This window comes from Seriola lalandi, unplaced genomic scaffold, assembly GCF_002814215.2.
Source record: "Seriola lalandi dorsalis isolate HSWRI2012SDOR001 ecotype SW California unplaced genomic scaffold, Sedor1 jcf7180002054873, whole genome shotgun sequence".
NCBI lineage: Eukaryota > Metazoa > Chordata > Actinopteri > Carangiformes > Carangidae > Seriola > Seriola lalandi.
The window spans coordinates 472,047-500,039 of record NW_019525426.1 but is presented as its reverse complement, the minus strand read 5'-3'; the positions used below and the strand labels follow the sequence as shown (position 1 = coordinate 500,039).

General features: G+C 40.7%; 1 protein-coding gene across 6 annotated transcripts; it reads right to left on the bottom strand.

Moving 5' to 3' along the window:
* Nucleotides 1-22: 22 nt before the first annotated feature.
* Nucleotides 23-27,954, bottom strand: LOC111671222 (serine/threonine-protein kinase WNK1-like). 6 transcript variants are annotated; one of them, XM_087179849.1, is made up of 29 exons: nt 27,749-27,954; nt 24,787-26,042; nt 16,935-17,107; nt 16,439-16,659; nt 14,625-14,782; nt 13,135-13,223; nt 12,826-13,045; nt 12,562-12,663; nt 12,008-12,386; nt 11,721-11,884; nt 11,141-11,215; nt 10,747-10,782; nt 10,121-10,240; nt 9,749-9,844; nt 8,731-8,810; nt 8,485-8,647; nt 8,271-8,387; nt 7,790-7,903; nt 7,632-7,680; nt 7,386-7,529; nt 6,020-7,050; nt 5,852-5,926; nt 5,611-5,730; nt 5,184-5,514; nt 4,351-4,528; nt 4,034-4,227; nt 3,687-3,863; nt 3,367-3,596; nt 23-3,214 (listed from the first exon to the last, which is right to left on the bottom strand). In XM_087179849.1, the coding sequence occupies exons 2-29, from the start codon at nt 25,579-25,581 to the stop codon at nt 2,828-2,830; spliced, it is 6,018 nt and encodes a 2,005-aa protein (XP_087035975.1). In that variant the 5' UTR covers nt 25,582-26,042; nt 27,749-27,954; the 3' UTR covers nt 23-2,827. The 6 variants fall into 6 exon arrangements, with proteins under 6 accessions (XP_087035975.1, XP_023284055.1, XP_023284057.1 ...); XM_023428287.2 differs by lacking the exon at nt 9,749-9,844 and having other exon boundaries at nt 5,611-5,733; XM_023428289.2 differs by lacking the exon at nt 9,749-9,844.
* Nucleotides 27,955-27,993: the final 39 nt, after the last annotated feature.

The following is a 27,993-nucleotide window of genomic DNA, read 5'->3' as shown; positions in this document are numbered from 1 at the left end:
CACCAATAAGCATGACAAGTGCTTTAATTGATATTTTTATTTGTTTTTACATTTTGTACAATGTGAAAAACATACACAAAACAGACACTGAATCACGGGAAGTCTGTAAGGAGGGATCCGAAAGAAGAATAAAACATATTACTGCGTGTCAGTAGCCTCAAACAGTACTGTATGAAGGTCTGTGATAATTACTGATATCATAGTAGCACACAGACCTTAAGCTTTGTTGTGAGCTTGTGCTGTACAGTGGCCAGTTGTCATTTGTAAGATTAAACACCAGTGAAGCCAGCATGCAGAAATCATATGCCAATAGTCTGATATTGAAGTTGTGCCTGTGATACTGGTGAATGACATTAAACAGACAACACTTTGTGATGACTCTCAGGAAGGCAAATAATAATAATAAAAAAAATGACTAATAATTCCAATATCAAAAACATTGAAGTCAGTAACAACCCTCATCAGCATGCAAATGTTTCCATTACCCCTCAGTCCTTATAAAACTTTAAACATTGCATATTCTGCATTGCAGTAACTTAGTTTTTCTCTAGAGAAGTTTAACTATTCATCCAATCTACGAGCAGGCGAAAGTCACAAAGACAGCATGGCACTCGTGTGAGGTGGTGAGACAAAAGCTGAGCCAACATTAGATTGTGACAACTTTTAAACCTTTATACAGCTCACTCGCTGCCTGAACAAGTGCTTCTATGAAATGGTTTAATAATAAATCCACAAAAACAAATGTCAGCGAAAACCAAGTACGCATGAGCCAAATATAAATACACAGCTGATTACACAACCAACACAAATGTAACTGTAGAGAGAAAAGAAACTGTTACTATTACTCAGTGTGCTCTTTGTTCCGCAGTCCTGTGTGTGGTGTCTGGTCCAACGTTTCAGAGTGTGATGTCCTCTGAGTTGGCTGTGTCAGGTTGTGTCTGCGTCGTGCACAGGTTAAGTTAACTGGTTTTCTGCAGTACAGTCATAGCTACAGGACTAGATGGATCTGGAACTTGTCATTAGTGAGGATGCAAGGCACTAAAGTGTTCCTCATGTTTACAGGTCAGAGTGCATGTGCATGTAGAGTGGGTCACCACAAGCATACTCTAGTGACTGAGCGTTACGTGAAAGCATTTACCTCACATTAACATATGTACAATAAAATAGAAAAGGGGGCAGGGCAGTCATAGATAGAAGAGCTTAATAAACCACAGGATTACTCCTGCGTGATGAGAAGGATACCAATAACAACAACCCTGCAATTGCACTTCTTATATTCCTTTAACTACATGTTGTTTAACAACCTTTAATAATAATTACAGTGAAACAACATCAAAATCTGATGGCTGAATACAGGTCCATAAAGAACATTTGTTTGTTTTATTAAATAACGCATACAAAAACAGACCACAGAAAGAACCCCAGACACTTGTGATTTGAGACATGACAGCTAAATGTTCTGAGTGGAGATATTTAATGTGACATGACTTTGCTAACAACCTGTTCATCTGCGTGCTGAGCACTGTCTGTGTAAACAACTGGGAGAAGTGGGAAAGCTGCGTCTCCTCAGAGTCCGAAACCTTCCACAAATACTACACTAATAAACCAAAACTGTATTTTGTATGAATTGATAAGTAGACTTTGAACTGCTCATATCTCATAGCTAAGCACTAAGTGAAGTGGTTTCATGTGTCAACTTAGGATTCTTAACAAGATTTCATTCTTCAAGAATCAAGAAAAGAAAATAATTTATCACCCTGCAAACACCCTCTACAGATTGTGATCTACAGCAGCATCACCTCCTCAGTTTCACTTAAACTCCGAATGGCGGTCAACACCACGACAATGCTTTTTTATGTGGCAGATCCACTGGCTTACATGTCAGACGTGAAGAATAAATCAGTATGACAATAAAGCTATATGATAGAGACAACTGAAATCACAATGACACCAGACTCTCACAGGGACATAAATATGCTAAACATGGAATCATAACTCGGTGAAGAAATATCTATATACAAAGTCAATGTTTAAATGTGTTTGGGGATTAAGGCCACAGTTACAAGGGACAGTTTATCTACTCTTTGCCATTATTGCATTTTACTTAATAGGTAGCAATTGGGATGTATTCATGTTCCAACCCTATCCATTACACTCCAGCCTAACTTACTATGTCTTTCTTCCTTTCTCCACCAGTCACACTTACAGCTCCATCTGGAACAAACTGTACCACTCTTATCTTCCACTTTCTGTACACTCACATTCTCCCTCGCTCTGAGACAACAGAACCTACCATCCCAAGTCACTCAACCAGGTCAATGTTTAGTCAGGTGTTTACACATGTATGTGTGTTGTGGTATATTAGTTCAATTCTCTTGTGCCAGTTTGGCTTAAAGTTAGGACCAATAAGGATGTCAACCAGAATCTCTCCTACCTTCTTCTCTTCAAAGGAATCACAACATTACAATGTCTGCTCTCAAAAGACTTCTTTGGCTGCTGTTGGTTGTGCATTTGGGGCGTTACATCACCAGACACAACCAACATGCTCTTCACAGCTCTATTCCACAGCTAATGGCAGGCTAAGTGTGAGACTCTTGTGCTGTGGATGTGTATTGCACTCTCCCTCCAATTGCCAGGCAGATTTCATTCTGCCTGAGAGGACACAGATCAACTCATAACACATAATGATAAAAGTTGAAATAAAAATAAAAAGCACAATACCCAGCCAGCTAACCCGCAAACTGCAAAGAAGGCTAGTGTTTCTCGATCAACGACTGTCTACCCTCTCTGCCATGTGGTCTCAGCCTGGACCAGGGCTCTGACAGGGCTACGTGGGTCTCAGGTTGGACCCTCCAGGGCTGACTGATTTCTGGGAGGCTGGTGTGGTTCCCATGTGGTAGCCTTGATGTATGGAGACTGGAGCTGTTGTAGGTGGCTGGTACTGTGTTAGTGGCTGTGCAGGGTTAAGCATGCTGACCTGGCATGTGCCTGTGGGTCCTGCCCACTGAGGAGCACTGTACGGCGCAGAGGCATAGCCGAACCCCTGAGCAACTGGGCCCAGAGAGCCTTTACGGGGCCCTAAAGGGACGGAGGGATTCGCTGGGTTGGGAAGGTGAGTGGTGGCGGTGGATGTGGTGTTGGAAGGCGTGGGAAGTGTTGGGCAGAGGTAGCCTGGAGCTGAGAATTTACGGCCCATGTTGGCTGGAGGGATTATCTGTTATAGAGAAAAAAAAAATAAATCTTACAACTGAATATGCAACATTTTTACAGACAGTAAGTGGTTAGCAAAAAACAAAAATATCACACATGATCATATAGTTATAAAATGCTCCAGTCTTTCTTTAAAAGAAAGTACTGAATGCTTACATCATGCCCCAGTGCTGCCTGTGCTCCAGTTTTAGGACCTCTCTTGCATTGGGAGAGGTTGATAGCATCTCTGGCCCAGTTATCCACCAGTTGGTGCAGGTCATCAGTGAATGTGCCTTTGCCCTTCTGGGTGTGGGAGGCAGGAGGAGTGGGTCCAGTCGCCTGTGTCACGGAAGTAGAATGGTTCTGGCAGTGGCCTGAACCGTTTGTGGAGCTGGTCCCAATTGATCCTGGGAAACGAAGAGAGGCGAGATGTCAACAAGGAAATTAATTTAGGAAATCAATTCATGCAACTCAGTGTGACAAGTGTTTGCACATACCTGTGGAGCAACTGCTGAGGCTGGGCATGGATGGAGAGGATCGGAGCTGCTGCAGGGATAACCTGCCAACTGCTTGTGATGCATCTGTTGCTGTTTCTGAGGCCTCTGATGCAGAAGGTGAACTTTGCTTTGGAGGGGACTCTGAACCATGGAGGCTCTGAACCGAGGCTGGCGATCCTGAACACGTGGTCACAGCATAGAATGAGTTTTATATTTAAACATGTACATACTATTTGAACAGCTAGGCTATTTGGTAAAGCATGTACATAAAACACAAACTGCAGTATTTATCTCAAAGTTGATAATAAATCAGTCAAAAAACTGAACAGCCAGTTTAGTGTCCTTACCTGAGTGTATGGGACTGGGTTGTCCACTACTGCGAGCAGATTTGTGGCTTTTGCTTTTAAGCCTACGTCGACCTCCAGCCATGGCCACAGCAGGGGAGAGGACAGATGGAGGAGGATGTTTGCCCATGCGCGTGAACAGAGCCTCTATCTCCTCTTTCTGACGCGTCTGCAAGGCCTGAATCTCCTTCATATGTCTGTGAGCAGGAGAGGAAAGGCACAAAAACAGTCATGTTAAAATACTTCCACTGAGCTGTGAACCAACAGTCGTATGGGTAAATAAGGGAATTGTAAAATGGAATTGTAAATATGTGACATACTTTTCTCTCAGACGGCTAATTTCTTTCTGCAAAGCCTCGTCCTCAGTCTCTGAGTCGTCATCATTGTCACTGCTGTAATGCGTATGTGCATTATGCGGGTCAGAGGTTGAAGATGAGGGCCCATTCTGAATACTGGAGCCATGTGACGGACTTGAGCCTGCTGCTGGAGCTGGGGTCACTGTGGGAAATTTAACACAAGATCATTACTGCAATATGATAGGTTTACCAGAGGACTTCATATGATCTAAAAACGTACTCTTGACATCCATCTGTGTTCCATGCACAGGATGATGAAAATCTTTGTTTCATGCAAATTTACAGACCAAACCAAAGGTTTATCTTCTGATATGATTGAAACTAAAATTATTATTATTATTTTTTAAACTCAGTAACTAAATAAGTCTACTGTATTTGTAAAAGCTCTCATTAATAATTCCCAGCCTATACCAACAGGATATATTTAAATTTAACGAATGAGGCAGAGGTGTAGATGCCTCCACAGACCATAACTTTCCATAAAGCCCCCTCAAAGTGCGTTAACCTGCTTATACTATGGTCATATATCAAAAGGAAAAAAAAAAGATGGCTGTGATAAAATGATCATCCATTTAAAGACCCATATTATTCTTCATTTAGCCAGTCCAGTTACAGTGATGGCAGTAAATTTACTGGTAAGACAGCGTGAAAAATCTGTTTTGTATGGTACTCAGTATTGTGCACTGTAGGACCCTGTGCAATATATTGGTCCAGTATGAGAAAGGCTTTACACTAGATTACTGAAGCTAGCCTCTGTTACTGAGCTTTTATGAATTCAATGTGAATCTGGTCCGTACCTGTGACTGAAAATCGCCCCACTTTAGAGCCAGTGGTTGGCCCAGAAGTGGCATTGCTGCTTGTGGACACTTGGAAGCGCCCAATAGTGGTAGGCTGACTGGCAGGACCAGCAGAGAGAGACGAGGCTTCATTTATACCGTCAATTTCACAAACTCCTTTGGACAGAGACGATGACCGATGGAGGGTATTTTCTGGACTTGAGGGGGAGGAGGAGGAAGAGGAAGAAGAGGAGGAGGATGAAGTTGTAGAGGATGGCGTGAGAGAAGAAGAGGAAACAATGCTGGAGGGATCTGGAACACTACTGGACACACCATCTGTGGCAACGGACACCTGAGAAAGAGGAAGGAGGTCATTTTAATGAACTAGAGGTTTAACTGTTTTAGACCGAATTAGCCAGAGTAATTTTAAGCTGTGTCTAAAACTTACTTGGAAACGTCCCAAAGTGAAACCTGCAGCTGGAGGCTGGACCCTGTTACCTCCCTGAACCGTCTCTGGGCTAAGAGCTCTCCTCAATTGTGCATCCAAATTACCCAGGGGTTGCTGTGACTGCTGATTCACACAAACAGGATATAAGGAACAGTCTAAGCAGTACACTTAGAACCTTGTACTCCTAAAATCTACAGAAGTAATGGGCCAGGTAGTATTGCGATGAAAATGTAGAACTCACCTGATTTGGTCCAGGAAATGGGGGTAAAAGGTCAGTAGGAGGTGTAGCAGCTTGATCAAATCCAGTGGGTAAAGTCTAAAAAGTATATCAAAGAAGGAAGTCAAAACACTAATTACAGCATGAAACTGCATTTTGGATTTATTGTCGGATGCTGCAGTTTTCACTAACCTGAGCCCTGGGCTTAGTTGGAGGGGTATGGGCATGTCCTGCTGGGGTAATACCCTGTCCCGGGGTGGTCGTGGGGCCCTGGACACCTTGGACCCCAGAAGTGAGGGGAAGGTTAGATGGGGGCACCACGGCGGTTCCAGGTGGAGGGGAAGAAGTCCCAGTGGGAGGAGAGGAGGTCCCTGTGTTCTGACTAGGATCCAGTGATGCTGAGGAGGCAGTGCTCTGGTCTTTAAAGAGGGACCTTAGTTTCTTATCTAGAGCTTGGATGTCATCTCTACCAGCAGTCTTTGTCTGGAGGTCAGCCCCCTCCGACTCCACTGGCTGTGGTTGGACCTGACTCTGACTGCTTGATGAGGTGGGAGGTGGGGGCTGAGCAGAAATGGAAACAGGCTGACACTGGGAGGTTGCATGTTGTGGTGCATGGATGGATGAATTCATAGGCTGAGAAGATGTAACAGCGCTATTAAAAGGCTGCTGCTCTGAAGCAGGGACAGTAGCAGTACTACTGGATGCAACACCAACAACAGAAGAGACAGCGACAGAACTACTGCTCGGCTGAGGCCCAGGTACTGTGGGGACGGAGGTCTGCACCGACGGAGGAGAAATGGTAGAAGATGAGGGAGGGATGCTGGCAGCTGGTGGAAGTTGTGAGGGGGGTGTTTCATGGGAAGAGTGAGGAGCTGGACTGGGATCATTGATGACAGGAGCAGGAGTTTGGGACTGAGCGGATATAGGTGGAGGAGAAACCCTCCCAGTTGAGGGAGGTGGTGAGGATGTGGCAGTAGATGGGAGAGACACTGCAGCAAAAGTTGTGCTAGTGTTGGAGGCTACGGCTTCTGGAGGACCTACGATATTGTTAGAGTTTGGGCCAAGTCCAGGCTCAGTTGACATAACAGTGACTGGTTCATGTTCAGGAGCAGGGGGATCAATGGTGCTGCCTCTCTCGACACGAGCTGGCTTCATCTTACTGAAAGCCTGCTGGAGGGTCCCAGATGGAGCAGAGAGAGAAAGGCCCAATGTCATAGTGGGAGCTATAAAAAAGTAAAATGAGGAAGTAAGTATATGAAAATTATATCAATTGAAATTGACATACGTGAAAAAGCTTATGTGAACAGTTGTATAATCCTATATAGTCAGTTTGAAGTTTTCATTTTTTATTATACTTTGTTCTGTGACTTTTTTCTCATTTTGAAAATATTATAATAGAATTAAATGTATCATATTGTGAGTTGTGTGTGTGTGCTATGTTATTAATCTTCAGCCACTCAAGATTATGTTAGTAAAATTAGACATCTGTAATTTAAGCAGCCTTCAGATATAGAATATAATACAGTGACTTAGAGAATAAAACAAAGTTTTCTCTCACCAGAGGCAGGTTCATCTCCAAAGGAGGTATTAGCAGAAGAAACTCCAAAGAACTGCTCTTTAAGACGTGACTCTGGCACTGGGCTGACGATGAACCTTCGTCCTGCTGAATGCACCACCTGGGCTGTTGTACTGGGGGAAATACCTGACAGACAGGTCAAAAGAAAGGTCAGATATGAGGTGGGAGTCAGACTTAAAATCAATAAGTGGACAGTGAACACTGTGTTTTTGGCTCAAGTTTATTAACCTGGTAGCATGGGAACAGAAAGCTGAGGCTGTTGTTGGAGGTCACACATCTGCAAAGAGATAAAATGTAGGTGGTAAAGTCTTCAGGTTCAGCAGGCGTGGATCAAAATAGTCATAACAGTTATGTGGCTAATAAGGTGATGTGTACTAAAGAAATACCTGGGGAAAGCCTTCCTTCATCCCTTCTCCTTTCTCGTCAGCCATTTCTATGACTTCACGGACCTGCTCGATGAAGGACTCCCGCTCACTCTCCAAGATAAACTCACTCGCAACCTGACACAGAGCATAACAAGTTCAACTACTGTAACTACAACTACATATACTGTGAGAACGTTCCACAGAATGGCTTCATATTTGTGATGGTTATCGTCAGTGTTTGAGACAGAAGATATTAAAAACAAAAAACAACAGCTGTGTGTGGCATTTGCTGTTGTACTTTGTTCAGTTGCAGTGGATTATCATTACCACTTGCCATTTCAAAGGGATGGAATGAATGGTAGCCATGCAAAACCATATTCTCAATGAATATATAGTGTGCATTACACATGGGAAGAGAGATTATATTCATTGTAATAAACCACCATTAGACAGTGAATGTTTTCTAAATGTTTAGTGTCAAAAACTTGTGAACCACTACTACCATGATCTGTGCAATCTCCTCTGGATTATCACCATCAAGGTCAAATTTGAAGGTCACCATCTTCCTGTTGTGCGTTTCCAGCTGGCATTCTGCTACTCTGTCACCGACATTAGAGATCTGCAAAAGACAAAGAAGAAGAAATTTAGGTTAAAACTGTTAAGTCACAAAGAGCTTAAGAGAGAGTCTGAATAAACTCATCAGTTCAGATCCATACACTGAGAACATTTAGCTTGGCCTTTGCAGTCTTCTCATGGCGGGATCGGCTGCGTACAGATCGCCTCTGGTGACGCTTCAGTGAGCGTCCCTCATGGCGACCTCCTGATGTAGAACTTCCATCATTGCCGTCACTAAGACCTGAAGCTGCATCTGACAGGCAGCTGTAAGAGACATGAATCCATGAGAGAGAGAAGTTGTGTGGTGCTTCTTAAAACCTCCTTTAAAAATAAAACTTCCTTCTCACCTTTCTACAGATGGTGGAACCAGAGCAGAAGATCCTGCTGACTGCTCCCCTGGTGTTGACTGAGGAACACTCACAGGGGCCTGAAAAAAAAAAAAAAATCAGAAATCTAATGTCAATGGAAAATCTCTAAATTGAAGGTCCTTTTGTTTCTGCATTACTATCTTGAAATTATTTAAACCAATGATGTAAACCAATTATTATTTTAATGTAATTCCGAAACATTCATTCAATTTTATTTTGGCCATTTATGCTGACAAACTATTTACAGCAAATGTAATGATTTGAACCAGACCATCCACCAGATGGAGCTGTTTACCCTGGTGAAATTTGTTGCATGTGGTTACTGCAAGAGACGCCATTATTCAGCTCTCGCGCAGAGTGTAAACATTGCTGTGCGATGGAGTTTTCTTTCCATTTCCTTTAGTGTGGCCATTTTCCTCTGCTGCGCTTATTTGAATATTATTTACACAGGTTACTGCTGTTCTATTAGTTTCCAGTTGAAAACCTGTTGGTGATTACAATACTGTGATTTTTTTCTACTGTGATAAAATGTATTTTATTTATTACATGAACACAGCATATATACATTGGTTTACTGTTTTCATGGAGGAATTTAAGCTCCGGGTAAAACCTGTGACATGTTACATTGCCTTTAGGTCAAAATGTAACAGTCATGAAAACAAATACTGTTTTCTGCTCTCACATTTAAGTAGATACTAGAAATAAAAAAATAGAGATATAAAACCACAACACCAAAAAAACAATTATTTGAGCTCTTACTACCCTCCTTATCTTACTCATGTTTATTGATGCTCTATAATAGGATTTACATGTATTTATTACATTTAACAAAAATGTATTAAAATTATGCAAAATGTGCACTGTAAAAATATTTTTTTGAAGAATGAATGCGCACATACTTCAGGAAGAGAAACTGTATAAGGAAGTGTAAACCACATGCTTCACATATAACTCACATACATCCACATACAAATTAGTTTTGTGCTCTGTAGAGTACCTGCAGAACAGAGAGACATGAGGCCTGATAGAGGAAGTATAGATGCTCTGCGTTGAGTGGAGGAGAGAGTACAGGACTTGGATCACTGGCCCAAGACTAAGAGTCATGCAGGAATAAGCAGCATGCAGAGGAGTAAGAGTGGAAGGAAAAAAAAGGGGGCCGACGCAGTAATGAGAGTTGTGTGTTCAGAGAAAAGAGAAAAAAGTTTTAGAAAAAAATGCAAACATAGAAATGGACAGCATGAAATTCATACTGTAGTATGGTGAAGCAACAGTGAAATTAATGAGTTAAAAATAAATATGTCAGTTGGTGTCTTAAAACAAGATCGTAGATATTTGGATGTAAAGTATGAGCAGGGGAGGTGTGTATCACCTGTAGCTGCTGAGCTCCAGTCTGTGCCTGTGGAAGAGTGGAGGTGCTCTCTGGCTGCTGCTGCTGCTGGGGGGCAGACGACTGAGAGGATGGGGGTATCATTACTTGCTGGGTGGGAATCTATAAGAAAAGATAGGGTTAAGATAGAGTGCCAGAAATAGGAATAAAATCAAAGAGGTTTAGATAAAGATTGACACACATTCACTGTGGCATTTAATCTAATTCCTGAAAATCTGGTTTCCACATGCACTTACCTGTTGGATAACATTAACTGCATATATCAGACCATTTGTTTACTTGACAGCTTGGGGTATCTATTTAATGTCAACTCTCCAGTGCATTTTTGAGACATTGTACATTGCATGACAATCCACACTGCGCTTGTCAAAGTGTTAAAAACTAGTGGATCCAACATTTTTGTCTGAGGAAGATAAACTTCCTTTATTTATACTGTACTACAATTGAGTAAAAACTTACCAAAGATATGTGAAAACTGACCACAAAGGCTGAGTATGCCGTGAAAACCAATAGAGACATTAACTTTATTTTGTTTCTAAGAACATGTTATCCGAATGGCTGTCTGTGTATTTAAAAGTATTAACAGGAAAATGGGACATTTTATCTACCTGAGGGGGGAGCGATGGTTGGTAGTAAACTCCATACTATAAGAAACAAAACATAACACAGGGTAAGAGTAGAAAACTTGAGAATAAATAGAAACGTGGACTAAGAAGAAACTCAAGAGATTTGGAACACTCAGCTACTTTCAACGCAGATGCCTCAATCAGAGAATATAGGCTTTAAAGGTTAACTTAACACTTCCTGAGAATCATGTTTTTGCTGACCTAGAGTTGTTCAAAGTGTAGAGTCCACATTTGCTGCTGTTATATAGAAGTGTACTTAGGGTGTGTTCAGTATACTCTAACATAATATAAGCTATGTTGTTAGGTGAAACAATACTTTCCAGGTGGTGTTTAGTTGCTCTTTAAAGATCATTAAGACATGCAGTACAACGTTTACCTGTGGAGGTGCACCTGGAACAGACTGGCTTGTGGGTGCAACAGGAACAACTTCAGGCTGGATCTGGGGCTGAACCTTGCACACCACAGAAAGAAAACAACATCACATGTGAATTAAATTCCATGGGCAAAGATAAGTAGTTCATGGGGCACATGTGTTAATGCAGAGGAAAAGTTCCCACCCCGCGCCCATCAAAAACAACATCCCAGGTTCAACTTTCTGAACATAACGGGCCGTGTCTGTGCATGTGAAGTGAATGAAGATTTGCATTTTTCTTACTTCACAGGCAACTGTGCTACTAGTAGTTGGTCAGGTAAACAAGCATAGTTAGACTGTCTACAGTGTTCCCTTGTCAACACTGGATTTAGCAATGGCAAGGACTGCTGTGAATTGAAAACTGGTCATACCAAAGTGAGGAAAAACAGGGGCAAAATCAGAAAAACAAATGTATAAATATCTAGTCTGTACATTTTAAATTTTGTTTTAAATATATACTTAATTCTGAGGAGCACATACCATGGGGAAAACATTTGATTTTTTTCAACACACAAGATTATGTCCTATTTAATACATGACTCACCACTGACAGCTGCTGCTGTTGCATTTGGTCATTTTGTGTCTGCAAACACGACACCTGGGGCTGAAGGTGCTGACCGGGAGTGGAGCTGTAGGACATTCCTGGCTGAGAAGGCTGGGCCTCCGGAAGGATGGAGGAACCAGGTAGTCTGTCGGCCATGTGAGTGGCTGTAAGAGGGGGACATGAAGGTTTAATTTATGAAAAGACTCTAAATGCATTTAACAACAAAATTTTATTATCATATGATAGGCTGTAGGTGTATTTGACCGTAAATCATCTTTGATACAAACCTCCTCCTGTGTGCTGTAGCTGTTGGTGTTGGTCAGTCTCAGGATCCTCTGACTCTGGCTGGATGGTGGCCACACTTTGACCCTGAACCGGAACTGGCATTTGCCCAGTTGACTGGGGGACATAAGGCGTGCCCTGTACCATGCCAGTCAGTTGGGTTGGTTGAGGAGTGTTGTAGTTAGAGTTCTGAAGGCTCTGCTGAGATGCAGGTTGCATTTGTGTGCTGTGTTGGTTTGGTTGCGGAGAGACATAAGGAGGAGGCTGTGGCACTGGTTGGGACTGAGGCATCTCAGTGCTTGATTGTTGGCCTGGTTGCTGTGCTGGCAGTAATTGACTCTGCAGTTCTTCTTCAAGCCTTCTCTTCTCCTGATCTTCTCTGACCTTCAAGATAGACAGCACCGAATGTTTTAAAATCCCTCAAGAGACTATTAATGGTCAACGTGTGAACACCACAGAACAATTACAAACATCCTATGAATGAAAAAAGTATTCAAGCAAATTAAGTGAATAGTAAAAATAAACAACATAAAATGAGGTATGGTTAGTATGGACACACCTGCTGCCGCTGTGCTCTCTTGCGACTGATTAGAGACACCCTGTCCTTTATGGCCTTTGCAATGGTCTTGTGGTCACCTTCGTACACATAACCAGACTCAACCTACAGCAAAAAGATATGAGGTAGAATTCAGCAATGAACATGAACACATCAAGATAGTGATGAAAACAAACAAATTTTGCTCTTTTCATTTGTCATGCAGTCTTTGTGACCGTATAAATGAGATTTTGATTTTTTTAAAAAGACATTAAAAGTTCAATTCACCATTTCCTGAGCCACATCCTCTGGGACGTCTTTGTTGAGGTCAAAAGAAAACTCAATAGCTTCATTGTCTTTGTACTTCCCCTTGAGTTTCTTTATATCCTCAATTCTCAGCCACAACTTAATAGCCTCCATCTCTCCATCATCCTCTTCTGCCAACTCCACACGCACCCCAGTGTCCTCCTGGAAGAAGGCATGGTTCAGAAGGTCTTTGATTGAGTACCTAAAAAGAGGATACAAGCAATGAGCAAATGTTTTCCTGGAGACCTTGACCAACTTCAACTTGTTAAATGTGCACTTTAAGTCGGAAACCTTTCATCCTTGTTCTGGCGAATACATCCCTCGATGATCTCCTTCACTTCAGGAATGGCCACCTTGTCGAAGCTGCCTGGCTTCACACCCTACGGGAAACACAAAACCCTGAATGAGAATGGTTTTCCTTCTTATCTGACCTTTTCTTATTTTGGATACTACCCCACATCTTGTCTTTATTAGCTCATAGACCCTTAATCAGCACCACAAAAATATCTCTTATATTTCAGATGACTGAAATTATTGCAACCTTAAGCCAACTTTCTCTTTCAATTTTGTGTTCGAATGTACCTAAAATCTCACAGCACAAAGTGGAGGAGGTTGCTTCTAAGAAACATAATTTCAACACAAATCCGTTCAAACAATGGTAAAAGGAAGCTATGTGTTCTGCCTGGTGGCATTTAAAGATTGTAAAATGTCAAGTGATGAGAAAAGGAGGGCATAAGTCGGTGGAGGACGCTGATGAGAGGTGACGAATTGAGCCACTAGCAACAGGAAACTGCCTGGTGCTACAGGAAAACGGATGACGATGAATTGAGAGAGCTGTACACCTGAGCTGAAATGACAAAATAGGAAGAACAACAGCCCATCTCTCCAAGGAATACTACTGTAAAAACAGAGGATGTCATACTGCCTAAATGTAGACTTAACAACACAATAGCACTTTGTTTCTCAAGTGAGGCAAGTGTGTTTGGTGCTCTGCAGTATGAGCTATTTGTGGCTCATTAAGAGAGCTAAGAACTCAATACTTTGCACTAGGGTAAATAAAAAAATGCTCTGTTGAATCACGTAGCAGACTTCAGTGTTTGTGCTTAATAGTAGTTAATGTTAAACTGAAGGTATTGATAGAGATAGAGATTTCAAGGCACATTTTAGATAACAGTCTAGGAACAAGATCAACCTTTTTAACCCGAGACTTGCAATTACATGAGTCATGGGTATGAATCATATCAGTGACTATGTATTTCAATAGTAAGCCAGTATGAACTGTATGAATAAGACTAAAAATATGTGTTTTTCTATGACAGTTACTGCCCTTATGGCATCATCACAAGACTAAACCATTAGCCCTTAAGAAAACAGCAGGACTGTGCTTGTTCAGGGTCTTATCAATCATCCACACCTAGTCTACATGTTTAACCAACATACTTCAACATAATCCAGAGGGAAAGAAGGAAAGTAAAAGAAAAACAGTGTGGAGGTGAAGCAAAGGGGCTTGTTGGTGTAAATAACATGTTTTCTGAGGGAGGTTTTCTAAGTTTGTGGGTTCTTCAAACAGGGCAAAGGAAATCATCTGGGAGATACAGGAATACACCCAAGTTAAGAGGTGAAATACAATACTAGAAGATAGAAATGTAATATAAGTTTCATACAGAGATGACAGCAGGAATATAAAATGATTCCAGAATGGGACACTAGCCTTCTTGGCACATAGGAAGAGGTGAAGGCAGGGCAGAGGGGTGACATGGATGGTTGAAAAGAAGACTTACGCTGGTAACTCTGCGGTAGATCTGTGCAGCATTCTGGCACTCTGAGTAAGGGTACTCTGAGGTGGCCATCTCCAGCATGCACATTCCAAAGGCATACACATCCACTGACTCGTCGTACTTCTCCTCATACATCTCAGGCGCCATGAACTCAGGGGTACCTTAAATCAAAACAACTATTCAGAACTCTCGAACTCCCTTACTGATTGAGTGGGGTTCTCACAACCCATTGCCCCTCTGCTCCTCTAACCCATGAGGGGTTGAGGAAGAGGAGGATGAGAAGAGTGACCAGCCTGTAGACATCTCCTGGAGTAGAACCTGTGAGGTGAAAGTTGGAAGAGAGAGAAAAAAGAAAAGGGGAAGGAAAGCAAAAAAGAGACAGAAAACAAAAAAGGAAGGAGAAGCTGGGCTCAGTTAGACTGCAGAGAAGAAGGCACGTGTTTGTCTGTGTAAGACCTTAACATGTTGCAATGTAAGAATATGACTGAGGTTACCAATGTGCAGACCACACTTGTTAGCCAAAATTAATGTTATTCACGACATTCAAAAATTTGCTTTAAAATTAGGCACTTGAGAATAATACCCAGGTCAGAATACAGCGCAATTTGTTCAAAGGGATGCCAATGATCTCTGTAAGAGAAATAAGACTAGCTATGGAAATAACTTTTGTCAAGACCTTACCTTACAACAACATTAACATTGCCCTCTATAGTAGACTCACCTTTCGAAGTCTGACTTACCATCTCTTCTTGACCTGCAGGAGAAAACTGTTATGGTCAAGGCTGAGAGAAGCAGATCCCATAGCTAGTTACTGTGCTGAGCAGTGTGTCCCTGCACATCAGCCTTGTTCAGTTAATTGATGATTTTACCTTCAATATCAGGTCTTACGCAGAAAAACTGATTTGGTTATTTGAATGTAATTGTTTTTGATATTGATGTGTGTTACAGCACACTGTCAGACTTACCAGGCCCATAAAAGTTCATACTTACTCAATGACCAGCAGTACCCTATTCATTCCAAACAGCAGAATGGGGCACAGCTGAGGCTAGAGCCTACATTTTAAAAACATACCCAAGAATGTGAAAGTAAAAAAATAAAATAAAAACGAAACAAAAATCAAAGACAAAAGGCTGACAGAGAGAAAGTGGGGAGAGCTCTCTGGACACAAAGATGGAGCAAAAAGATTCTGCGGTCCTGCAATATTTTAAAAGACAGTAAGAGACAAACACTAGGGGAAAAAAAAAAACCTGTAGAGGCAAACCCATAGAAAGAGATGTTAAACATTATAGCTGTAACTGGCAAACAGACCACATATTTCCAAACCACAGAACAAAGACCAGTCTAAGACAGAAGCAAAGGCCATACCTTTAGCCATGGCCAGGTTAGCCTGCAAGAAGGCATGACAACTATTATAATAATGATATTAATATTTAACAGTCGGAGAAATGTTAGGCGCTACTTACATTCAGTAGGTGCCTGGAAAAAAACCCTCTTTTTTTGGAGAAACATAGAACAGAACTATTCTGTACAATGACCAAACTTGATAAAAATACTGTGCGAGTTCAGAGAGCGAAAGCCTTGTGGTTATCTCCCTAAGATTACCACAGTGTTTGGCCTCCATTTGAGCTGTGGTTTGAGAGACAGCTGAAACGCTGTGGTCTGTTTTTGAACCACATCGTAAGAAAAACAAGTAAACAGAAAATACCTTCTTTAAACATCATCATTTTCAATAGAAACAGTATATCAGGACCTCAGAAAAGGTACTGCCCTGCAGCAGGACAGGGATCAGGAGGTAGAAATGACTTTGGAGTCGTACCTATAACACTCTTGGCAAAGGATGCACGCTTGAGTGTGGCCAGTCCCAGGTCTCCTATCTTGACGGATCCTGTTGGGCCTGTGATGAAAATGTTGTCACACTTAAGGTCCCTGTGGATGATGGGGGGAGCCCGAGTATGAAGGAAGTGAAGCCCCTTGAGGATTTGTCTACACCAGCTCCGCAGCACTTTAATTTTCATCACTTTAAAACGCTTCAGATATCTAAAAGAAAACAGACCAGAATTTTCATACATCCTCTGTGCTGCATTTTTCAAAGTATCAAAGATAACACTTAACAATTCTTAATAAAAGCAACTAAAAAGTGCTAATACACTTTTTCTTTTGTATTAATTAATTCATCAATTACATATTCAAGTCACATTACATCATCCGTTTATTAAAGTGAAACATATGTGGCACAGCCCTAGTGTATACTGTACATACAGTATGAGTCCTGCATTAATGTGTTTGTCAGCTCTACCAAGTTTGAGACTCACGTTTTGAGTGTGCCAGAAGTCATGAGTTCAGTGACCAGTACAATGCACTTCCTGCCTTTGGAGGGTCCCTCCCAGGAGTCGTAAAAACGGACAATGTTGGGATGCTGTAGTCCCTTTAACATCCCTGCTTCCTCCTTAAAGCGCTGTCGCTCTGTCTTTGACAACTTACGATCCTGCAGGGGACAAAAGGGAAATACTTAAAGATTTCACACAACACAGAGGGCAGGACTATTTATTGATGTATACAGAATAATTTAGAGCAATGAAAAAGTAATGTGCAAATATCTACAATAATGAATATTATCCATATTAATGGCCAAATAAAATGTATTTTCCCTATGCAGCATCTGAATGCATCAATTTATGAGAAAAAATATTTTTGAATCTATAGTCAAGTTGACATTCCAGGTTTGACAACCTGACATTTTAAACCTGACATTTTCAATAGAAGGTTAACTAAAACAGTCTGACAATATACAGTTCCTTCTGTAGAGCCAAAATTGCTCATATACTCTAACAAGTGCACATAGAGATTGGGGCACAGGGATGTGGCCCTGTTTTCTCTGGCAAGGAACATATCTAGCCTTGTCCTAGATTCCAAGCAAACCAAAATGAGAAAAGAGCCACAGCAAAGATCAGTACAGACTGTTAGACAGACAAAAACAAACAGACAGACACACAGCACTCTAAAGTAGGTTTAAGTATGTATTATTAAATAAAATAATAAATAATATATCAACATAACCAATATCAGTATACATTATACCATGTCATGTGCATACAGTGTGGTCCAAAAGTCTGGGACCACTTTCCCATATATTTGAATATAAATATATAAAATATTCATCATATTTGGATTATTTATTAGGACTGTGATTCTGGCTTGATTCATTCTATTAATTTACACTGTGTAGCATTATTGTCCATATCAACAACGATAGACAATAATGAATATTAATACTCATATATTACTCAGCCCTTCAGATACCAACTGTATCTGGTTTAAAGCTAACATTCTGCTCACCAAGGCCTGTATTCTGAAAGAAAGATATCGACAGTCGACAAATGTCTGGCAGCTGACGGGTTTGTCAATGAATCATCGCAAAATGTATATAGATCTGATGGCACTCTGCCCAGTGGGGTTTAACATTCCATAAACTGACCAATGCATATATAAGGATTGGCAGAAATGCCTTTTGTAGGGTCTGTATATTAAGAAAAAATCTGGAATGTGTACAACCACCCTTCTCAGGTTTCCTGAGTAATTCCTGGTGTGACCTACATTTACAACATGCATATAGACAGCAGCTAACCAATACCAGTTAGACAAGCCCAGTGAAACCCCGCAGCCAAAGACCTCCCTTGAAAACCCCAGAGACCTGGCTGCAGCCCAGGCTGTCCAGGAAATTCAGCCCACTTGAGCCCCATGGAGCGTGTTAGACTTTGTGTATGTGTCAGCACGAGATAGAAAACTTTCCAGTGATTGACATCACATGAAGAAAAATATACTTGAGACCACTGCAACCACTGCTGGAGGTATTTTGGAGGTTTGAGGTTGAATGTTTGAAATGTCTGGGGCAACGTAGGGCAGACAAAATGAGAAGTTGAAGGGAAATGTGTAAACAATTAGGAGCAGGAGACGACACTGAGTCAGGGGGCAATGTCAAGAAACAGAGGGTGAAGGAAGATAGGCAAGTAATGGAGGCTCCACCATGTACTTGGAACAACTGACCTACTTTGCACAGTATTTATCTAGTGGGGCAGTGGCTCCCCTTTGTCTTTCTGCACATCATGTGAAAATAGTCATGCAAAATATCCACTGCAGCAGTCACAGCCTCAGAATTCTTAGCCTAGGGTGTGCAGCACCCCAACCCCCACACATACCAAACTACTGTATCAATGACAGCATTTCTACTGTAGGCTCACTGCCACTTTGATAACTCATTTAAAACAAGTCTTCCCTATAGTCCAAACCAATTAAAACTGCATTCTCCATAATGTGTAGGATAAGATTATTCACCTGCTTAACTGACATCTACTTCAATTTCTAGAAAGAAAACACTCAAGCAATTGGGAGTGTTAATTTGTGAAGACACATGTTAACACTGCTATGACCTAACAAAGCACATTCTTTGGGAAATCTACTTAACAGATGGCTGCATATTTTTGCTGTATGTAGTATAATGACAAGAAGCAAGCAGATTTAACTTGACAAAGACCACTAAAAGTGATCAGAAAGTAGTATGTTTAGTTTGCACCTTCAAAGGCAGACTATTGCCATTTAATTGACAATTACCATTTTAGTAAATACAAGATATTTAAATTTAAGAAGCCACCTCAGCAGACCTATCAGCTGAAGTGGCTGTGGCTTTCTTATCCAACCTCAGCTCCACTCAGTGTCCCCCATATTTAACATAATTTCGATTGCCTAGCTCAAAAACTTACCAAGATGATCACAATAACAACATCAAGTGTAAATCATTATTTCAAAACCTTTAGGTGCTTTTATAGAATCTGTGCCCATAATTTTCTACAGACAATGGTGCAGTCACATTCTGGATATCATTTTGAGGAAGAGGCTTTGAAAGTCTATAAATTAGGAAACCTAACCTGGCAGGCACTCGAAGGGCAGCAGCAGCTGCAGTTGAGCTACAGCATCTGACAAAGTGGGCATGAGTCATTTCACTAAAGAGCTGTGTTGCTACCATTGCCTCTGCAATATCATAACTCAGCTGTGAATACTGCCATCTCTGAATGTGATGATAGAAGAGTACACAGGAACTAGAATTACTGCTTCGCAGTTGTATGATATGATTCAATGATATTGTGTTCACAAGGTGAAAACCATCTTTTGTGAGGTCACTGTGACCTTTGACCTTTAACCACCAAAATATTATCAGTCCAACCATTAGTCCAAGTGAATGTTTGTGCCAAATTTGAAAAAATTCCCACAACGCATTACTGAGATATTGTATTCATGAGAATGGGATGGATGGATGGATGGTCAGATGGATGGCCGGATGGAAAACTCGAAAACAGAATACCCCCAGCTCTGTCTATCGCCGGCGAGGAGGCATAAATAAAAGACAACTTTTTAATCAAGGTATTGAATTGTACTGGTTCATTATATCTCACTGCCGACAATAAGAATCAGGAAATGCCTTTAATTGCGTTTCTAATAGACACAAAGCAATTCCTACCTCAACAAGCAGGAGACTACTCTGCAGGAATCAAACTGTAAATCAATCAGAATACAATTACAAATCAACCAATCAAAATAGAGCTACAAATCAACCAATCAGATATTGAAAACAAATTAAACAATATAATCTTTCATCAGTTTTCAGTAAAATTGTTTTGTGACGATATGAACATCCTCCAAATGAATGGAGAAAATAAAGGGAAAAAATGTTTAACAATAAGACTGTTCATTGCGCTATTTCATACATTTGCCATGCCATCAGAAAAATACTGCTATGAATATTATATTAATTTCAACCATAGTCACCAATCCCCAATACTATTTAAACAACTTTATGACCTAAGGCGTTTCCATATAACATGAATCACAGCTAATGACAGTTAACTACAGTATCACCAAAGCATAGCAGAAAGTACTGCTTCTAGGCAAAGGCTATCATAAATAACCCAACAACCCTAAAAATAGATTGAGTGAAAAAAAAAGAAGAAAAAAAGCCTGTGATCATGCCATGGGCTGGCTCTGTCAGGTCCCTGCTCTGAGGTTGACACTGAGGGCAAGATGGAGCCCTCTGGGTAACATTGGTTAAGATCTGGGTAACATCTGAAAACCAAGAAGCCATGTTTAATAGTTCAGCTCTAAGTGTTACTTGGTTAAAGCATTAAGTGCAGTATGTCTCTGTGGGAAGAAACCAAGACTCAGTGAGACATGGCAATGAGGTCAAATATCACTGTGACTGTTGGTCAAGCTGTCAGCAAACGACATGATGACGGATCCAGGCCATTTCCGATATGCCAGTATGTCCATTCAACTGATTTATATGGTGTATTCCCACTATAGTCTATACATTTTTAGACACTTTTTATAGTTAATGAAAAACTGAGAAAGTATCAAGGCAGGGACAACATCTGTTTGTAAATTAAATAACGACAATAATAATGAGGGAAAAGTGGAAAACAAAAAGCTTAGGTTTCTTGTGATTTTGTAAATCACAAAACATAAAAAGTTCTGGTCCAACATCTTTACTACCTGTGTCAACAATCTTAGACAAATTAGACTGCAAACCACTGAATGCCATGCAGAAGCCTACTCCACAGTTTGACTGAGGAATGCTGACAATGCATTTAGGAATTTTACTGCACTAAATGTAACATTTCTTCCCAATTATGTCATGTTTAACACAGAATTAAGCAATTTAAACTCAAAATCTTATGGTAAACCCAAAGACTACTAATCATGAAGAGTAATTACAGATGAGTCACTGTTATACTACTTGGATACAGCACGTCACTCCCAGCGGATGCCATTAGCCAGCTGGACATGAAGCTCTCATAACTTCTACAGAATACCTTTGGTTCTCTTCCTCATCTTTCAACGTTTGGCTTCCGCCACTACTGCAGAGGAAAGAGGTGGGGAGGAAACGAGTGGAAGATGACATGTCTGAAGATGGATGAGTGAGCAGGAGAGGGGAGGCTCCTAAATTTATTCCTCTTTTTTCTTCGACTTCCTCTCTGTGGTGACCTACTTATTGTTCAGACATGCCTGCAATGTGAGATCCGGAACAACAAATGTAGGGGGTTCATGGGTGGGTGAAAAATGGTGGACGCCTAGAAATTCTTAGACGATTTTGGACAGATGGTCTCTCAGACTGACTAAGCCAGGGCTATTTCATTTAAACTTTACACACTAAAGGTTTTAGCCATGATTGCAGCATAGCTTGAGGGAAGGCAAAGTGGATTGGTTGGTCTGTCGGTCAAACACTCTCGTCAGAGTGAAATATCTCTGCTACTACTGGAGTATTTGTCATGACATGTGGTACAAAAATTCCATTTGTTGAACACTTTGAAATTAATGTTGTTGTATAGTCCCTGAAAATTAATATAGTAAATTAAAAAAATAAAATAAAAACACTTCTCTGAACAACCACTGTTGGTTTTCTGGTGTATGATGAGCTTTACAGCCTCACAGGAATGCTAGTTTAGGTCTGGCATTTTTGCCATTAGAAGATTAAAGGATTTTAGGAGGGAAAACCTGTCAGACTGGTCAGCATTCAGGCAGGGGTTCTACTGTTGATTCCAGCTAACAACAAATTCCCAGTGAACAAACAAGTACCAAGACTGATTACTTTCTGCATCACTGATTATAGCATTAACAGGAAACAAAACAAAAGTGTATTAATGAAATGAGCCACTAATCCTTTCTTTCATTGTTGGTCATCTTACAGTTTGTTCTAAATTTGAATTTTTACTTCTTAGGAAAATATGTGCATTTTTAATGCAACCATAGTAGAAAAGTAGAAAATGGTCAATATACTTTTTTTTTTTACCGTCAAAAGCACCTAAATGGAAATGGCTATAATTACATATTTGTTTGAAAATACACTGAACAATTGAAACTAAACTAAAAACATTTACAGAAATTAATGTATGCCTATTTTAACACTATATTAAAAAAAAATTGTATATAAATATGCCCTCAGGATGTGTGGGGGATGTAATGCCAGCACTTGATCATGGGACAGCTTTAACGCGCATGTATGAGGGGATTTCAGCTTTTGTGTAGTTGAACCGTTTCTCATACTGAAACTCTTTAGTTGACAGAGGAAGAAGGAGAATGAGTGTCAGGTTACATGTTCATATTTCAGAACAGACCACAAGCATTAAACAAAGCTGATCTCATTCAACTGTAAGAATTTCAATAAATCCCCCCTTTCCACTGGATCGCTCTCTCAATACAAGTAGTAACTGACAAAGACCCAGCTAGATCCTACAACAAGAGGAAACATTTTATACAAACCAACCAAACAAAGAGATGGGGTATGTTTTAGCTATGATTTTCACCTGCCTTTTCAAACTGGTCCACAGAAAGTCACCAGAGACCACAAGGATATTTTTCTGTCTGATAACATCAGACCAGTGATAACCAGTCAATAAATCAATTAATTATTCAAGAAACAAGAAATCATAAATCACTTTAGTCAACTGGCTCTGGTAAATTGTGATTTCCACTTATTATTAGCTCATGTACCTTATATCACAACATTCTCTCTTGCCATAAATAAAGTCAAATCTATACTAACAGGGGAGGTAAATCTAAGCAACCAGGCATAGTAAAAACTATCAAAGAGCTTTCTATGCATGCTGCAGTAGTTGGCCGAAGTAAGTTGCTTTAATATCAAAAGGAAGAAAGAAAAAAAAGACAAGAATGACTAAGTATACAACCTCAAGGTGTAATATTAACTAAAGGAGGTAGGAGTTGCTTTAAATTAAAAGAGTTAAGAAAAACAGAAAGGTAGGAAGTGGACTGATAGTTAAGAAACAGGCCTTGGCCGGCAAAGCCGGCCTGCTGCACTTCACACAGGAGATTCCTCTGTCAGGAATGTGACCCATTTTACATTCACACAGCATTCAGAGCAGAAATGCATTGAGCATGCGCATGACTCACTGTGTGAGGGGGGAGGGGCACATGCCTCAGATCTTCACATTGTTCTGAAACCAGTGTGCATGTGTAGCTATAGCTGAATGTGCTGCGGTGTGAGGCCTGTGCCACTCATGACAGGGTGAAAGCGTGACAGTAAAAGCAAACAGTCATGTGGCGAATGAGGTCAAACTTTGCTATGGGCCATGTAGCTGCTTTACTGAACTGCGTACTGAATAGAGAGCAGAGCTACAATTTTTTCACCAGCATTTTAAAGAAAAATTCAAAGCAAAACGGTGGCATCTTTAATACTGTATTAAGATATAATAACAATGAAATGGATTAAAAAACAGAAATGATTTTAAGACGAGAATTGAATTAGGTCAAAAATCTGATTTTGAGGAAAATCCCTGAAAAAATGTGTTTTTAAAAAGTAACTCAATTATAACTTCTGTTGCTGTATTTAGCCCTAGAAATTGTAAACAATAATAACTAATGGCATTTTAGAGTTTTACTGACTTTGACACAGTTTTAGGTGTTACATTTACAAAAGGTGTAGTAATAATCTAAATAATTAATCTACTTTTCCTGACAAGAATTTCCCCCGTTATAACGTAATCATTGTCATGATAATTCTGCATGTCTGGAAGACAGTTATCATAATTTATTTTAACTGGTATATAATGTCCTCTGCTGTTGTGAAAACAGGATACAGAAAATTAATATTATTACATGAATTCTGCACACTATGAGAGCAATGAGAAAAAAAGTCTACTTCAAAATCTAGTACAATCTAATTTCCGCTGTCTAATGTGTTAGATATTCCTTAATCAGTTATAAGCATTGAATATACAAGCCCTGACAGCTTCTGGTAATTTCCCAATGTCTTGCTATGTTTTACTGACAAATGCAATGTAAAACAATAAAGGGGAAATGCTAAGTATGTCTCTCAGAGGGGGAATGACAAGAGGCTGTAGCTCAGGTAACAGTGTGGAAGGATATTGTGTTAGCTCTACCCCACCTAGTAAAAGCAGGCCTAAACAAAGGAGATGACAACACTTGCCAGAGAATGCAACACTAAGGTGACTCAATTAAAGAACAAGAGTAACTGATGCCCTTGAAACTGCTAATATGTTGAGCCAGTGCACAAGATTAAAGTGAAAAGGGTATTGAAGTGACAGCAATAGCAATAAGGGAATATAAGTAATAAGAACAGTGGTTATCCCAATTTCATACCTGCAGCTCACACCAAGCCACCTCCACTGTGGTCTCAGTGTCCAAGCCCTTGTAGACGGTCTTGAAGGAGCCACGTCCAATTTCTATATCAAACTTTAGGAAACGCCCATCCGGTGATGTTCCTACTGCTTTGGTCTCTGCCTCTTCGATGTCATCCTGTACTTTTTTCTCAGCTTCTCTCTGCTCTGCCTCTGCTCGTGCCTTGGCAGAGTCCTTATCCTCTTCCTCCCCATCATCTTCATGATTTACCTTCACCTGAACAGTGCTTTCAGGTTCTGTTTGACTTGGCAATTCTCTTCCTAAGCCTGGTGTGGAGTGGGCTACTACCACCACTTCTCCATCACAGATATCTTGTACATTGGCTGGCTCCTGGTCTGAAGGCACTACATCCACATTGGAGATTTCGATATCTTTTCCTTCTTCTCCTCTTCCACTATCAGCAGACTCCTGGTTTTGAGCTAAACTTGTATCAGTCGGCGGCAAATGAGCAGAAACAGCAGCTTGTTGTCGCTGGGGGGCGGCTTCCCGTAGCTGCACCCGTTGAGGTGCAGGGATGGGGATCTTGCTGGGTAAAGGGAGAGCCAGTGCTGTGGCATTGGAATCACTGATGACACTTCGGCGCAAGAAACGGTGTTCAGGGTTACATCGATCACGCTCCATGGTGTGATGCCGGCGTCTCACTTCTGTTGGCCGGCATTCACCCACCATTGAATCTGATCCAGAACTGGGGCTGTTTCCACTCTTCTGAGGGGGAGCCAGGAACTTCACCATTTTGTCGTCTGGCTTTTCCGACATCCCACCACCCTCACTTAGAGTTAGGGCGTACAATAACTGAAAAGTTAAAATAAGGACATTTCCATGTCCATCATACAGGCTTATATGAGCAATATCTATCTGTGCTTTAAAAAGAAAAAAGATAGAAAGGCCAACAACTTCTATCTCTGGCTGTCTTTTTTATTGCTCAAAGACGGTCTTTATAAATATAGTGCAGAGACTGGAGGTGTAAGATGGGAGGTGTTCTCTTGTAAATGGAAAAAGATTGAACACCACAGCAGAACACAGAGTGCTGATGTCGATACACAAGTCTCTTTAGGTCCACACCATCCATCCTGTAAGACCCAGGGTGTAGCCTCTATCAAGCATAAGGAATCACTGGTGAGGAACAAATGCGCACAGCCTGCAACAGGCACCAAACTTCCTACTGTAGGCAATGGTAGGATGGCCAGACACTTCAGATATGCCCAAGTCCAGTTTCACTGCAAGACAATAAAGAAAACAAAAGCTGCCTCAAATGTTTCAAAAGTAACCAACATTATGTCAAATGTCAACAAGATTTGTAAGAAGCCAGTCTAAGTGTTCACAAATAGAATTTACAGTACACATAAAGTTTAATAACACTGCTTTACACATAAGCACAACTGACACACACCACATGCATTTATATTGTACTGCATTTAACCACTATCATTTTCTGATAAACTTTTGATAAAACAAGATAAATCTCTCTTTAAAGTTCCCCTGCTTTGATACAATTCGCTGTATTACCAAAGGACATGTCATATACAGTAGGGCCCAATCGATACACTATTCAACTGGTTTATTTAGTAAGCATTAAAATTAACTATATTAAATGTATAAGATAAATAAGTATTTAAGTATGCAATGCGTGACAAATCCCAAATGCATTCCATAGCCCATAGGAGTTACACACTAACCTCTAAATGCCTCTGACTTGTTAAAGAGCAGAAGCAATTAATTGAGCACAATTGACAGCTGACTCTTTCTCTGTCTCCAGTATAAACAAGAAATATATATAATTGCTATTTAAAAGGCTAATGAATATAGTCTAGCAAAAATTATGTCCAATATTGAAACAGCTCTGTACACTAAACGTTAAAGCTGCAGTTAGCTATAGACTGAACGATATTTTAACTTCTGCTGCAAAAGATCGGTGCAATTTAGTGTGATTATTTTTGCAATTGTTAAGAGGCTTGCAATGACAATCTTATTACTTATTAGTCATCTATACCCTGCCATGTTTGCAGCCATTACCAGCGTAGACAACTACAATGTCAAGACGAAACCTGGCAATGTTAGCGACAATAACATCCTGAAAAATAAAACAGACGACAGTTCAAATTAATTAAATTAGTATTTTAATTAATATAAACCTCGCCTTACGTACCTATATTTTCGTCGTTTTATAAGTGAAACAAGAGCCATTTGAAACGGCAACACTAAGCATACAAAGCAAGGAGGAGCAACGGCTCTTTGTTAGCCAGCTAACGAGCACAGCTAACACAGCGCTAGTTAGCTTGCGTTAGCTAATCCTCAACCAGTGAAACGTTAACCAACGATGAATTATTTCCCTGTCACGTCATTTATTTAAAATCATTCCCTCGTGTTTTTAGAAACAGCTTACACTTATTCCACGTAGCTACTTCGTACTGTCATTTGACGTATCTATAAACGTTAGCAATAAGCGTTTACTGTATATTGACAACTTTACCGTATCCAAGTCCAGCTTCCATCCCTGACTGACCAACATTACAAGCCCTGCTAACACACCGGATACGATGTGACGCCGGTTGAAAAGCAACCAGGCAGTGACAAATAGCGCCAGTGCTACGCAGCTAGCTAATGTTAGCTAGGCGGGTCTTACTGATGGCCTACGAGGCTAGACCCACCTCCTAGCTGCCCCCATTCAATTTGACGTTATTTGAGGGGTTAATAACACTGACGCTTCATTTGTTGTTACTACGCAATGTAAAATATACTTTGACAACCTGGCCCTGGACTATTTCTAGCCGTCTGGTACACTCTCTACATTACATCTGTTAATGTTTGATAACGTTACACTCGTTAGCTGCTGTTCGTTGCTACGTCTGGCTTTGCTAATAGTTTTAGCATTGTAGCCCTTCGCGACCTAGCTAGCGGCGCCGGGTGGCAGACAGCGACCTACCTCAGTATCGTATCCACAACACAGCCAACGGTCATCGGCGTTGAAATTGTTCACACAGCGTGAATCTGTCTTCGTATATATTAATGGGAACACATGTACATTATCCTTAAGTGTGAAGCGGGAACGTTACGCAGTTAGTGAATGTCAAAGTTAAGGTTTGTGGGCTCGCTTTCAGTTGCTACATATTAACGAAGAAACAGGTTTCTCCGAAAGCGCCTGCGCCAGTGAAGAATGACCTCATAACC

What these genes read in the sequence shown, in the direction of transcription:
- LOC111671222 (XM_087179849.1), bottom strand. Translation starts at nt 25,581, where the DNA reads ATGTCGGAAAAGCCAGACGACAAAATGGTGAAGTTCCTGGCTCCCCCT. An exon ending in CTTTGCCAAGAGTGTTATAG is followed by an intron (nt 14,783 to 16,438) that starts GTACGACTCCAA and finishes TTTTGATTTAAG; the next exon opens with GTACCCCTGAGTTCATGGCG. An exon ending in CTGGAGCTCAGCAGCTACAG is followed by an intron (nt 9,845 to 10,120) that starts GTGATACACACC and finishes CATGACTCTTAG; the next exon opens with TCTTGGGCCAGTGATCCAAG.